This window comes from Meriones unguiculatus, chromosome 2 (assembly GCF_030254825.1).
Source record: "Meriones unguiculatus strain TT.TT164.6M chromosome 2, Bangor_MerUng_6.1, whole genome shotgun sequence".
NCBI classification, from domain to species: domain Eukaryota; kingdom Metazoa; phylum Chordata; class Mammalia; order Rodentia; family Muridae; genus Meriones; species Meriones unguiculatus.
In genome coordinates this window covers 116,967,196-116,983,060 of record NC_083350.1, presented here as the reverse complement: position 1 = coordinate 116,983,060, position 15,865 = coordinate 116,967,196, and the positions used below count along the sequence as shown (strand labels likewise).

The following is a 15,865-nucleotide window of genomic DNA, read 5'->3' as shown; positions in this document are numbered from 1 at the left end:
GTCATAGAATATTTCAAAATTCATTTAACTGGGGAATAAGACCAAAATTATTGTCTTCACAATTTAAAGCAAAAATGTTTTAATTTACATTGGCTTTTTTTAGTCCAAAGGTAAATAAACATTTAAAATGATTGAATGGGTGAATGTGATAAAATAAATTAATAAGATAATGAAGCTTGATGAATTTAAATAATTAAGCAGGCAAGCCCTACTTCATTATCAGTGTCTTGATATATGGAGTCAATTATGCCACATTTACAGTGACCTAAAAATACCACCTAGCAGAACAAGTAAATTATTGATCAGAGAGTATCACCTACAGTAAAGGTCAAAAAATGACTAGGCTTAAAACTTATCCTTGAGAAGAGATTCAAGAAACACTTGCCGTATAATGTTTACGGTGTCCTAGATTTCCGGGATTATGCTGTTAGGCACAGTCATTTTAAATTTTGGATGTATGCAATCACCTAGCAACATTCCCAACACTAGTATCCATAATTTGTGTTTGTCTTTTAAGATAATATAAGATGCTTAGAGTATAGAGAGAGCATGGATGTTGTCAGCAATTGTTTCCTACCCACTTTCAGCAAAACTGGGCTTGCATACACAGCTAATGAGTTCGACAGCTTACACAGCATTGCTGGGAGAGGATGCTGGTCAGTAACTACATTTGGTCTTCGCCTTCCCCGAAGGAGCGCTCCACTCACTGTGGTTCCATAAATATTTCATGAGCCAACATAAAGTAATATGCTAATGACAGGCTGCTTACCCAGGGAGCAGGTGTGTGCCCTGTGTTTCCGTCTCGAGGACACCTGTAATATGGGGTCAGGCCTGGCATTCTAAATTGGCTTTCTCTTTGCTTTCCCCCATCACAGTTTCCATTGAACCAAAAATGGTGAGCGAGAGTCATCATGAGGCCCTGGCCGCCCCGCCAGTCACCACTGTCGCGACCATTGTCCCACATAACGCCACTGAGCCAGCCAGTCCTGGGGAAGGGAAGGAAGATGCCTTTTCCAAGCTGAAGGAGAAGTTTATGAATGAACTGCATAAAATTCCATGTGAGTATACTCCTTGCACTTGAATAGAAGGAAGAGACTGAACGATCAATAGGCTCATTGGAACGTCAGCAGAACTCAACCTGTTATTCTTCTCAGTAGTGTTGTTTGGTAGTGCTCCAATATAAATGAAGCGGGGAAATGGAATATGAGGGGTTTTTTTTCTTTAACTGTGTTCTATAAATAATAGCACAGGTCATGTTGAAATTTTGCATGTTAGTTTTACTGTGGGTTGGTCCTTCATTTTCTGTTTCTCTGATAATAGTGATGTCGGCAGGTTGTGTTATATGTGATTTATATGATGGAATTGTTATACAGAAGAGACTAGATAGACTAGGCTATCTGAGACACTAGCTGACACTTTCTCACTGTTACAAGTTTGATTTTCTCTCTTTTGTTAGTACTTTTTAAACTTGTTTTTCTTTCATTTATTTGTCAATATGTCAAAAGTTTTCAACTGCTTTTAATTTTTTTATTTGTCAGTGTGAAACACAAAGCCGATTGCTGAACTTATTTGATTATTTTGAGGTATTTTGAGGTATAAGTACCGTCTATCAGCTAAGCCTTCCTGAGTAGCATGTGTGCACTACCTTACATTGAAATATGTTTTACTGCTGAGACCCAGTATTCACTGTCCTAACATAGCTCAAGATTAGTACAACCCATGTTGCCAATAAATCTCTTTAGCTTACATTCCTCTCTAAGTCAAAGTTTGTATCCTTTGACCATCTCATTCACCTGCTTTTCAACCTCCTAGCCCCAACTCCTATGACCTCCATGTGTGCTCTGTGTCATATATGAGCATTCACACACAGAAATAATAATGAATAAAATTTTACAGTGTAGGTTAATGTGGAGTGCTTTCTGTCTTAGTATTGTAAAAAGAATTGTTCTCTTGGCTTACGTTCGAGACAGAGCATATAAATAATACTTATCTTTGTACATTAAGGCATTTAATTACTGAGTCTATTCATTAGGTTCTAAAAGTTTGGTAATGGAATCTTTGGGTCTCTTTATGTGATCATGTCATGTGCAGAAAAGGAAAATATTTTATTCCTGCCCATTTTGGATGTCTTTTATTTCTTTTTCCTGCCCTATTATTCTAGTTAAGACCTGCCATACTAAACTGTATAAAACTGTAAAGATATATTTGCTTTCTGCATTATAGAAAGAATGTTTCTAAATAATTACTCTGAGACTATTGTACACCCTTAGCATACTGAACTACAACTCTTTTACACGTAATTTGTTGAATACTTCTTATCTCAAAAGAATATTCTAAATCAAATATTTTCAAATTATTTTTTCTTTTCAAATATCATATTGCTTTACTCTTTACCCTACTAATGTGAAGAATCATATTTATTAACTTTATAAAAAATATTTATAACTATATAAAAAATATCTTTTTATAAAGATTGATTGTCCCTCCCTTCCTGAAAGTAATCAAACCCAAAATGATTACTAGCCTTTTTTGCATGGCCCCTGAGTTGTGTTCAGGAAAAGCTCTGGACACAATTCCTGTGATCAAGAATATTGATTGTCATGTAGTAGCCTTTTAATATTTTTTGGCAGACTCTTTGGCCAAAAAATATTATACCAACATGGTGCTGGCCTCTTAATACTGGCTCAAAACCATGCCTTTAATTAGAACAAGAGTGGCAGAAGTTGAATTTCTACATAGCAGAAGACACAACATATTGGAACCTCGGGATAACTTGGATGTACCCAATGAAATAAAGTATGCCTTAAGAAGAGAAGATAAACAAGCTATTAGAGTATTCCAGATGAAACATAACATTATGAAAATTCATCTATAAGATCTTCTCATGCCTTGAAGATTAGTAATGAGTGGATTTGTCCACACTGCTCACAAATTCAGCTTCATCTGGAGCTTGCTCTAACAGAGTTGTTGGTGATTACTATTCTCAGCAGGAAGCCCCATAAGGGAAGAGATGAAAATCAAGAGACGGTCCAGTAGCTCAAGCTCTTGAGTAAGAACAAGATCTCAGTTCCTTTTTGCTCTATTGCGCAGCTAATGGACTGTCATAAAATTTGAAGTACTTTTTTATATAACTTTGGGGTTAGAAATTCCAAATATAAAACATATATATTCATTTTAGATATAAACTCTGGCTTAAAGACTATTTTATCAAAATAGTTGCCATAAGAGAAGCACATCATAGGCTATCAGAGAAAACCATGAAAGAAACAGTAAGATACATATCTCCTGCCTCATGTGTAACTGTCTCCTCTGGAAGAATAACAAGTAAGAGGCACATAGCAAGCCTGGTAGTCACTGAGCTGAACTGCACTCCCAGCTAACAGTATACCACATGTCTTCATCATGTGTGTGTTCATAAAATGCCATCCTCCTACCTAGAATTTATCCAACCACAGTAATTACAAACGTAACCCTCTTGAACTCATCCACTGTTGCCAGCACTTTCTGTCCAAACTATTGCTCTTTTTTTCCCCACTATCTTATTTAGCACGATCTAGAATAACATATGTATTACTTACTACTTGGTTTTTAATTACTTTGGATCTTCCCAAAATAATAAAATTCTATGAGTAAAGTAAGTTATGTATGTCTTATGAGTAGTTATGTCATTCATAGAAGGTTCTCCACATATATTTGATCAATGAATGAATGAATGACTATCATTCAACTTATATCCTACACACTCTGTCTTAGATCCTGTAGCCGTAAGATGCTAACAAATTAACACATAGATTTTATGCCGTGAGTGTTGAAATTCCATTTCTGTTCTCACCAATACCATTCACTTCTAAAAAGTAAAATATTTTCATCTCTATGATGTTCCTCACTTCTTTCTCACAAAGATTCAGTCATTAGATTTTTTTTCTCCTCTCTGCTCATCAGTAGAAATATAATCAGCTAGAATAAATTGCATGGGAAAGCCTTTGTTTGGTCTCCCTTGGCTAGCGCTTCTTACTCCTGAGATCTTCCCTAGTCTACGTCCCTTTTTAGGTGCTGGAAATGATACCAGAAGTCTGTGTCTCCCTCAAAAAATGGTTTGCTTTTAACCTTGTCATCTACAAGGCTATAAAAAAGAGGAGCCCTTTAAGACCTGTACAAAGTACTGTGTTGCTAATGTTTTCTTTGATAATATAAAATAAAACAAGTAAATATCTAAAAAAAATTTTTTTTGATATCTAGTTTCTTTGTTTTTCTTTTTTTCTGTATTTTTATTTTATTTTTAATTACACTTTATTTACTTTGTATCCCCCCTTTAGTTCCCACCCTCCTCCCCTCCCAACCCCTCCCTTCGTCCCCCTTCTCCATGCATGCCCTTCCCCAAGTCCACTGGTAGGGGAGGGTTTCTTTAGGTTTCAGAAAATGATATTTTAATACAGTCATGCTTTTTTATTAAAAAATGTATAGCAGTAAATATTCTAAATTTTTATTTTAATCCATTAAAACTTTTATTGACTATGTAATTGAAATTTCTAAGGGGGTTTTTCAGACAGAAAGCAGCAATGAGCAAAATAAAGTATGTCCCTAAACTCAAATTCCTTCAGGGCGTATGCTATATAAAGGTTATCACTTTTGACTTGGCATAACACAATAAGATGCTAATGACAGGTAACAAATTAGAATATTAATCGATTTTGGTCTCTGAACTAAATCTTGGCTATCTGGCAGATGTGGTTTTTGCAAAATTGATAGCAAACAGCTTTAGTCTGTCACTTGAAATTCCCACTTGTAAGAAGAGAGGTGTCACAATGGCCAGGAGTGTGCATGTCATTAGTTAGGTAATCTACACGGTCCAGTTTAGAACATATTCAAACCAAATTGCCTGATGATATCATCCATAACACCACGGGGCTTGCGTTTAAAAAGAGAGCTCCAGAGAGGAAAAGGAAATGGTAAATTCTCTGAGCATTTTTATCTTGCAATTTATTCTGCACACTGTTATCTAAATGAAGCAGACAAGAATTTCCAGAATGCATCTTTATTTTGCAACTTTGATTTTAATGTGACTCAGGCCATGGTTGGTTTGTAAAGCATGAAGTCATGTCATCCAAATAGCTACGATTAAGGGTTTGATATTCATGAGCTTCTTGAAGTAAAGTGCACCTTTCCTTATATACAGCAAAATAACCAAGTCCTCATTCTTGCTATGGACTGAGAGTAAGAGGTCTAAGGATAGTTGTGTTATTGATGCAGAAATGTTTGTGATAAACACTTTGATACAGGAATAAACACAGTTTATGGGCACAGGCTGCATGAATCCAAATCTTATGTCTACAGCACAGTGTCTGTGTGACCTTGGGCATCTTAATTAGTCTTTTTTAATACATCCTTTCCCTCATGTTACAAAGATAGGATCTTAAGCAGTGTTCTCACCACTAAGTTGGTGGGGAAAGGCATCAGCTTGTACAGAATGTAGCAGGGCGTCTAGCACAAAGAAAGCACGCTTTAAATGTTAGCTATTATTAAATTCACACTGTCGTTTTAACAAGTCTCTATTTCTATTTTAGAAAAGCCCTCTATTTAGGTCAGTCACCTAAACTAAGAAAAATTCCAGAAACTTTGCAGCCGAATATATGTGCCTTGTATTCTTTCAGCCCATTTCTCTGGGGCCCGTTGCAGAGAAGATGATGGAGGGTATCCTTGACCCCTCATCTAACCTTTTTACTTTTCTGCTGACATTGCTTTTCCTCACCACCCACCCTTAGCCTGTACATCACATATCAGAAAGTGCTCAGCAAAGTTACTTAGTCATGGGTGCTAAATGAATGCCAAAACGCTTGCTGCATGCTCTATAATATTTTCCCCTGATCATATCTTGGTCAAACTACTTTTCTATCATCTATCTTCACATCTCCACCAGAGTTAAAAAGTAAAAATAAAAATAAATAAAATAATATAACCTGGAACCTGCTTTTTCTTCATGACCTTTGAAAATCCAGAACCTTCTGCTCTGATTTCTGTCTTTGTGCACTGCTAAAACTGTCTTCTTTAGACTCACTGTATACATCTTGAGACTCTGAGAGTTACTGTCAAATTTCCTGAAGTCAGATATTTCTGCACATTGTCACCTATTGGCCTCCATTGTCTGACGTCTGGCTCCACTCTCGTTTGCTTATTTTTCTTCTCCCCACTCCTGTCCTCTACAGGCTAATCCTCATTTTGTCATTATCATTCATTTTTTAAAGTGAAGCCCTATTTTCTAGGGTGTTACCTTGAGCCCACCTCCATTCTTTTTCTACCTGTTTGCCATGGGAAGTCTTATTCAAGTAAGAGCTCTTGTGATCCTGGCCACAGTGAACTCCCTCTTCATCAATTCTGTGCCTGAATTTAAGCCCTTGAACACATATCCCGAAATATCTCTCAAACCCCGCTAGTATTCCCCTCATGATTTTATCTTTTCCTGGACTCCCACTGGCCCTGATATATTAGTTTTTCATTCAAGACCCAGCTGACTTGTCACTATCAGTATGAGAAGTCCTTCATCTCAAAAGTAAGACTGTATGCAGTGTCCTCATCTTAAAGCTCTTCATTCTAATGCCTCGCCTGTCATGGTTATCTACGGGGGCTCCTGTTTGCTTTCCTGGTGACAGCTTAATTCCCCAGGCCCAGGTACAATTACTCACATGGCTTTGTCTGTCCTGTATATGGAAAAACGGGTCTCACAACAAAGGTAAGGTATAATTGGGATTATACTATATTGAGGTTATGGCCAAAAAAATATCTTTCCCTTAAAAAAATTAAAAAAAAAAAACAAACAAACAGGTGGCCTGAAGTTGTTTTGTTTGAGACTAAACCAATTTATGCTAGGAGCAAACTGTAGGTGTCATGTTTTAAAACTTAACGTTATTCAAAGTAGTATGGTCTTTATCCTATGTTTGCAGAAACTGAACCCTAAAAATAAATTTCAAGGCTTTTAAGCCAAGGGTCCTTTTCAATTGAAATATTACATGAACACTGCAAAGCAAACTCTGGATAAAGCAAGACTTGACTACTATTGCAGTTCAAGATGTCTTCTTCACTTATCCTCCTGTGATGTTCTATCAGCAGCTGAACAACAGCTAGCTACTGGAACACTTTTTGAAAGGGATGAGCTTCTAGCTCAGGAGGTAGATGATCAGTACTAAACAGCTAGTGATGGTAGCGTGAGCGTAATGTAAGCATGAGTGCATCACTGAAGAAAATGTAGTTGGATAACTTGGTTTTGCCTCACGTGGCTGCAAAATGAAGATAATGCCATTGCCCTATGTCAATGTCACAAACAATAATGCTAATGTCAAGAAGTCGATTGCAAGGAAAGGATGAAGCGACCCTTTAGATAAGTGAAGAACAGAAACTACTACACTGATCGCGTTTACTGAGCACTCAGTGTGCCCGGGTGTGCTGCGCATTATGGGAATCACCAATAAGCCTTGTGAAGATTGCCAAATAAGAGCAATTACTATTCCCCTTGTACAAGCAAGAAATTGGAGGCTTTTGTACATGAGAGAGTTGTCCAAATAAGTTCTTCAGGCTGGAGAGAATAGGTGTGGAGGTATTGTCATGGGACATTTGCAGTCTTATGATTCGGCCTCATGAGAATGTCACAGGGACATCACAGACGTCACAGGACGTCACCACTGCTTGCTGCAACAAAAGACTGGAAACTGAGAACAAACTGTGCACCTGCTCAAAGATTCATATTGTAAGTGACTGAATACCTGGAATGTGATTTTAATGTAATTCAGTTTCTTCCTGCATCACCCAACTTGATAACTGAATGGTTATTTATTTCAGCTCAGCAGTTTCTTTATGATCTTTGTTTACTCAGATACACTGCCATGTTTACATGTGATTGTTTACACTGTTTACAAAAAAAGACATCCTGTAAATTAGCCATCTGTGTGAGTTAGTGTCCTCTAACATCTGTTGACTCAGTTCTTCTTAAACTTCAGAGAGAGAGGCATAGCTAAAACGTTAAGTGAAGTTACTATTAACTTCTATGAAATAGAAAATCTGCAGAAAAAAAAAGGTTCATTCCTGAGGAGAGCTATTCTCAGAGTAAGGACTTCGCTATACCGACTTCATCAGGACAGCGATGAAGGAATATATTGGAGACAGAGACACTTTGAGATAAGGGTCACAGTTCATCAGGGTGAGCAGCTTCACTTTCATTCAAGAGAAATACCCTTCATTTTAGCTGAGCTTATTCCTCTATCTTAGATTATTATTTTACCTCAATTCTGATTTTTAAAATACTAGAAATTATATATGTATGTATGGTCATGTCCCCCACCTGCCTTTCTAATATCCTTCCTCCTACCTTTTTTCCTTTCTATGCCCTCTGAGTGTGTGTGTGTGTGTGTGTGTGTGCAGTTACCCCTCCTTAAAGTTTTAATCTAACATAGTCTTGTACACCTAATGCAATAGTTCTTAAAACAGTTTGCACTGCCCCCTACAGGATACAATGAATATTTGTTGGGCTATTTGGTGTGCTAAAACTTGGGTATGGGGACAGGACCTGACATTTGAAGGATGTGTGAATCCAAGAACCTACTCATTCTTTAACACTTGCCACAAATCTGCACCCCCTCCAAAAAAAAAGTCAAAATTCCAGTAGGCCATGCATATAAAAGGAAACTTTATAACTATGTGACCTAAAACTATTAACATGTGTGTAGGTGTGTATGCAAGGTGGTTTTGTATGTCTCTCAAGTATATGAAACAGTTTACCTTTTAGGAGTAAACGAGCATCTGATTATTTCAATGTATTTTCAAGTGTATTTACCTGAAGATTTCTTTAAAGTTTTTTTGTTTTTTGTTTTTTGTTTTTTGTTTTTTTTTTTTTTTGCAAATTATTTTATTGTAAATCAGGGCCTTATTTCTCCTTTATTTCAATGGCTTCTTTTAAAATTACATATGTACGTATTTTCTATTGTCTGTTCACCTTGTGAGACAGAAAACGATTTTAAAATATTTGTTACAAACTGTAGTGTTGCAGATAATACTGAGCTTGAGTAAGTGTACAACATAATTCTCGCGCTACTCTGGGGCCGGGGTGGCAACTTAAGCTAACTACACGCTGCTGGGATTGCATTTCAGGAAGGATTTTTATATGTCCTTGTGGTTTCCTTCAGGAATCCTATTATGCAGAAAAATCCCTCCGAGCAATTCCCTCCTTTAAAATGAACAAGTGTTAAGGGGATTCTATAAAATTCCAAAGCATAGGTGATAGGAAGTAACTGTAAGCGCATAAAGCCACCAAACGAATTAAGATCCAAGCTAAGTTCCTAGAGCTTATTTAGCTAGATTTTGTTGGCATCTCAAGGATATTAAGTAAGCCCATAGAAGAAAAATAAGGGATATGAATAACAGCATGGCCTGATATTTAACACAGCTCAAGAATTACCTTTCTGAAGTATTTTACAAGTAGACAGATATTTTTAAATAGCTCAGTTCCTTACCACCTAACAGTTACAGCACAAAACACAGGTCGCCATTAAACAAAGCCTGGCTAGAGAAGCAAATCCATAAAGGAAGCTACAGATGCCGAAACCTAATCCTGCTGTTCTGCTCACTCTCAGGACTATCTAGATCCCTTATTTCATGGCTTACTATCAGGTTTGGATCAGTTTCTGTTGTATTCCATAAAGAAATAAAGCAGAAACCACTGGAAAATTGTGTGATGGTCAATTACATTCCAGCACTGAGCTTTATTTTTCTTTATTTTGGTTTTTCACTTAAGAGAATATTATAATAAAGGGACTGAAACTGGTATCTTCTGAGCCCACATTCCTTTCTTGCCTGTCTTTTGAGTGAGCTTAGATAGCTTTGAAGTAAAGAATAAGAAGATATTGGGCCATTTAAAGATTCCCCCACCAAGCAACACTTTAATTGAAACTGATGCCCTGGAGAAATTCTGAAACCATTTGAACTCTCCTAGTTTTTATCTTATCATTTGTTGGGATATATTTTTAAAAGATCTCACACACACACACAACAGATCTTGACATGAAGAGATTTATTTAGGGCAAGGAAAGGGGAGAGGACTTAGGGCCTGAGTGGGCCATAAGGCTAGAGAGAGAAAGAGACAGAGACAGACAAAGAGATAGAGACAGTTGGAGAACCTAGGAGAAGAGAGAAAGGGGGGAGAAAGCAAAGCAGAGAGAACAAGAGAGTAGAGAGGGAGAAGAGGCAGGGGTCTTTTTATCCAGGCCCCTGGCTGTGGGGACAAATGATGACATCAGAGGATGCTAAGCAACCTAGGAATGGGCTAAGTGCATAGACTTGTGAACTGACATCATTTATGCTGCATATCACACACACACTGAAAGCACAGAAATAATATCATAATGGATTATAAATACTAGAAACATATGTGGATGATAAATATGTTCTTGTCTGAAAGCAATATGTACTTGTCCACATTTTGTTAACTATAATTGACAGAGCTATACCGCTCACTGCCTTGGAAGTCAAATTTCATTATAACTTTATTTTTGTAAAGACTTAGACTGGTTATTTCAAGGGAAAGAGCTAGAGTAGTCTATAGTAATGAATAAACAAGCATTTCTGTCATAATTTTGTAATTCTGTTTCCTAAAGTCTTGGGAATGTTTCCGAGGCCTAGCCATTGTTTGAAGTGCCGTTAATCACTGGGAGACTGGCCCACTATGAACAGGCAGACGAGTCGGTGTGTGGCTTGCTCCGATGCCACGCTGTGCTGTGGGCCGGTTTACAGTGTGGGTTGATCTGTCAGGACTCAAAAGCCTCAATCTGATATTACTAGTCTGACCTTGGGCAAACAATTTAATTTGCATGTCAAATAAGTGCAGAGTTGTAATACTTTCTGCTGTACAAATGTGAACAACTAAGTATTAATATTCACAAAGGGCTATAAATAGTATTTTCATAAGATGCTCTTATTTCTATCTTCTTTCTGTGGCATGTTACCACGTATAGATGCTGCATTTGTCACGTCTAGTTAACTAAGGCCAAGTGAACCATTTTACCGTGTTTTAGACCTCCATTCTGGTTTCAGGGGGACTTCCACACTAAGTCATGTCTTAGCCAGATACCTAGAGCTTGCTTGACAGGAGTGGATGAAGTGTCCACATCTACTCCAAGCTTGTGTCCTGCTAGTCACTCACACAATTTGCTCCAGCAGGACAGGCTCCCCTTGAGCTTTAGTCTATCATCCTCAGCATGTCCTGCATCCAGATCCGTCTCTTCTACCGCATGCGCTGCTTGCCTCTGCTTGCCTCTGCTTGCCTCTGTCTCCTCTCATTTCTCTGAGGTCTATGCTATTTCACACTGTTCCTGTACCCTCACCCTGAAACTCCCAGTCTTCAATTAATCACCAACTCTTGCTCTGCAGTGCATACATGTTGTACATGTCTGTCGTTTCTATACTTTACTTAGCTGTTCGTGTCTGATAATACCACGCAGTCTGTGTAGTTGGAGAGGCTCTCTTTCCACCTGGTTCTCAAGTCCCAGCACAAATCAGGTTCCAAGGAGGCAGGATTATTATTCCTCTTTAGTTCAAAAGAGCCTGTGAATTACACTGAGTCACTAAGAAAGTGACTTCGAAGAAGATGCCTATGGAAAAGACTGAGGGACACAGTAAGAATGGTGAGATTCACTATTATGTTGGAACAAAGGTAGGCAACCTTCCAGAACCATTGGCTTTGCCCTTGCCCATCTCAATTTTTGTTTCTCTCCTTTTCTTTCTGCTGTCTTTATTCTTGACCTTTCTTTAGTACTATCACCCTCTGTTCTGTTTTCTTTCCCATTTGCCTGTACCGCCTAAACATGTCTCTTGCTTGTTTTATTCTTTTGAGCCTGGTGGCAGTCAGTCTGGTGCAGCTGATAAGCAGGCAGACCCTAAATTGGCCCTCTGGGTACATAGTCCTCTTCACACATACTTTGTAGAGATCTGGGATACACTACTGATTTTATTTCTTAGTTTAAAAAAAAAAAATGTGTTATATTAGAATGCCAAGGAAGCTAGATAAGCTCACTTCAGATGACAGCTGCTGAATCACACCACCCTGTTTCCTGTGCTTTCATGGGGAGAATTAAAGGGACAGCTCAAATGTTGCAGTGCCTGTTCCTGCAGCGGGCCCTTCTGTGAGGTTTGCTTTGGTGAATAGCTGTTTGCAGTGACCTTGCTCAGGTTTCTCCCTGTCCTCCACCAGGCACACAAAGCGCGGCTTCTGAGGCCCTGGGCTGCTGTCACTGCTGATAACGCCCTAGCAGTGGTTATCATTTGAAGTGGTGCTTCAGCCTGGCCTAGCCTGCCATCTCCTGCCCACGCTGATTGGAACTGCTCCACATCACCTCACCTTTCAGGGCTGCTGTCATCCATCCACTTTTCCTCCTGCTAAAACAGTGTTAATGCGATTTAACTGGCTGCCTTCCAGGTCTTCATCAGTGGTGAATCTGTTTTGCTATTTTGCATTAAGTAGTCTTAAGCTATAACACCGGTGCTTCTGATGGAAAGCCAAGTACCTCCATAAGGGTTTGAGCTTAATAGTAGTTCTAAAAGCTGAGCACCTCATGATTTCACCTATGCATCCATTACAGAAAGCATGTGAACCATTTCTACAGTCCACTGTCCTGCTTATAGCTCTGCCAGGGGCAGCTACACCTTGCCACTATGTGGATAACTTCTCACAGGTAGTCACTCAGCCAGAGACAGTTGGGCAGCCAGCGCCATGGACCTTTACTTTAATGATACTCTGTTGGCGTTAAGCCTCTATTCCACTGGTTCTCAACCTGTGGGCCACAACCCCTTTGGTGGCCAAATAACCCTTTCACAGGGTCACATATCAGATACCGTGAATATAAGATATTTACAATATGATTCATAAGAGCAGCAAAATTTGAGTTCTGAAGTAGCAATGAAATAATTTTATGTTTATGTACGAGAAACTATATTAAGTTAAACGGGCCACAGCATTAGGAAGGCTGGGAACCATGTGCTAGTTTCTCTCCCCCATTCCTTCTGGACTCACTCTCCGTTCCTCCCCTCCTCTTCTAATTGTGGGAGGAAAGTTATCTCCCAAGATGTACCTAAGGCATTCTGTCACTATGGCTCTTTTATCTTTTCAGGGTTTACAATAAGATCGCATGTAGCTCACGCTGAAGATGTAATTCCTAGCCTTGCTACCTCTATTCAACTGTTTGCTTTCCTTAATTCTACTTAAGAGTGGTTTGCAAACAGCTAAGTTGCCTGCCTCACACATGCATAATTCTGTGTATGTCCTACCTGCATACAATGTAATCATCACTCTAAAAACAACAACAACAAAAAAAAAAAACCTCCTAGTAGCTTTCCAGTAATTCCTGCCCTACCACCTCTAGCGTTAGCCAATAGTTGATCTTTCTGTCCCTGTAAGTTTGTTAGCATGGAATCACACATTATGTACTCTTGTGTGTCTTGTTTCTCTCCTTGGTGTGATATATCTGAGATTGTTGTTCAGACGGTTGCCTATGGTAACAGTTCATTCCTTTTTATTATTTTTAAGCAGTAGCCCATTGTTGGATATCCAGAACAGGGATCCAGCATATTCTTAGCTATGTATCGCTTGGTGGATATTTAAAGTGTTTTCAATTTGGGGCTCTGAAAAATGAAGTACAAGATATATTCTTGTACTTATCTTTGGGTGAATGTATGCCAGCTCCTTCTTTCTTGAGAAATACCTGGATATGGAATTCCTGGCCAGGCATGATGGTGTGTGTATGCAATTCCAGCATTCATAAGGCAGAGGTGGGAAGACCTCTTTGAATTCCAGGACAGCCAGAACTACACAGTGATAAATCGGCTTCTAATATTGTTGTTATGTCTTATCCTCACTAATAATATATGAAAGTTTTAGTGCTCTATATACTTGCCAACACTTAGAACTGTTAGTCTTCCTCACTTAGTCATTCTAGTCATTGTGGAGTATATATTTTGTGGCTTTAATTTCCTAAAAGGGAAGAACATGACAGTTCCTAGGTATGGTGGAGGAGAAAGTTTATTGTAGATAAAAGGGGGATATAGCCAGGGGCATGGACAGCTGGGAGAGTCCAGAGTGGACACATCCTTGAGCCATGTGAGGGGAGAGGGTAAGGAAAGGGAAGACAGGAGAACCAGGTGTAGCAGCCAAGAGGCCCAAAAGAATTTACAAAAGAGACCAGGTAACCAAAATGGTTGGATTGTATGTAGAAGTACAGCTGGAGAAAGGGCATCCCAGCCCCTGGCCTGGAGAAGATTAGGGTAGGGGACTGGGTATGCCACCAGGATGGGTAAGGACTGAGGGATGCAAGGAGAATCTGGCGACAGTGTCCACTTTGATATGTTAGAGTGGCACCTCCGTCTTGTGTCCCAGGCTTGAAACCTAACATTTACAATCTCCTGATAATTCCAAATGGAATGTGGCCTAAATGTAAGAGTTAAAACTAGGAACCTTTTGAGAAGAAACAATAAGAGCTTCCCTGACCTTGATTTATGAAAACACCCTCTTGGAAGGATCCTAAAGCATTGACTATCAATATAGTTTGATAAATAAAGTTTCATCCAAAGTGAAAATTTGGGAAAAAAAGTGAAAAATTGGACTTTTAAAAATATAACAAATACAATATGAAAATAAGTCATAGACTGGGACAGAGAGTATCCAAAATGCATAGATGTGACAAGGATTTTTTCAAATTTATTTTAAAAAATTTGAACAACCCAGTAAACAATTGAGGGATATATTTAAATACACAATAAATCAAGATATGAAAGGATGATACATGAAAAGATACAAAATAAGAGAAATAATTCTAAAGTTTTCCCTTACCTACATCCATCATCAGAATTCAGCATGTGAGGAACTCATTTCTTCAACAACACAGACATGTCCTTCCTCTGCCCTAAGGCTCAGAAGCATGCTATCATCTGTTATTCTCCCTTCTTTGTGTCCATCTCTCCAACCAATGAGCCAGGCACATTGCCCCGTTCTCTGCTCCCTCTCTTTTCTGTGTGTCCAGTGACACTGCTCTAATCTTTGACCTTGTGTATGTTATGATTATTAGAGTTCACTACGAGATTTCCCTACAGCTATGGACAGTCTACTGAACATATGTTGTCCATTTGATTCTTGTTGCTGAGCTCAGAGCATACAAGTTCCTCTGAATTTTAAACTCTCTTATTTGGCAAGCTTCTGTTAATCTTGGCACAGCACACCTTTTCAACATTGTTGTCCTCTCAGAACTAGAAGATGCTTTTAAAGACTAGATATATGCTTCTAATTCCCATTCTTTTGACTTAGTCCATGGTCTGCTCACATCATAAATGTCATTACTCCATCTCTGGATAGCCACATGCCTCCATGGTAAAAGAACCAGGTTGATTCAAATACAAACTCGTATTCTATTAAAAATACAAATACAAATACAAACATGGTTCTATTACAGTATTATGCATCTGTACACTTATCTCTGCTGAGAAAGTGTCATGTCATCTTGTTTACAGACCTCTTGAGAAGTGTCTGGCCAGTTATTCTATACTTGATATCACACATTGCATGCTTAAAAATAGTAAGACATCAATTTGTGTGTGTGTCACAAATGTACATCTAATGGGGAGTACAAGAATGGAGTCATTGTGCTATGTAGCTTTCTCATTTCTACCATTAACTACCTGACAAGGTATAACTAAAAGTGGGAAAGGTTTATTCTGGTCCATAGTTTGAGGGGGGAAAGTCCATTAAAGAGAAGACAAGGTAACAAGAGTTAGACGCAGTTGGTAACAGTGTATCCCCTAATCAAGAAGGGAAGAGAGACCAGGAAAGGAGGTCCAACCT

The 15,865-nt window shown here is 38.6% G+C and overlaps 1 protein-coding gene across 3 annotated transcripts in view; it reads left to right on the top strand.

The window, feature by feature from the left end:
• The window catches only part of Syt1 (synaptotagmin 1), a 551,311-nt gene that overhangs the window by 350,471 nt on the left and 184,975 nt on the right, over positions 1-15,865 (top strand). For all 3 annotated transcript variants that reach the window (XM_060378023.1, XM_060378024.1, XM_060378022.1), the window contains one exon: positions 876-1,058. In XM_060378023.1, the coding sequence (XP_060234006.1) occupies positions 893-1,058 (166 nt within the window). In that variant the 5' untranslated portion in view covers positions 876-892. The remainder of the gene's footprint in view (positions 1-875; positions 1,059-15,865) is intronic.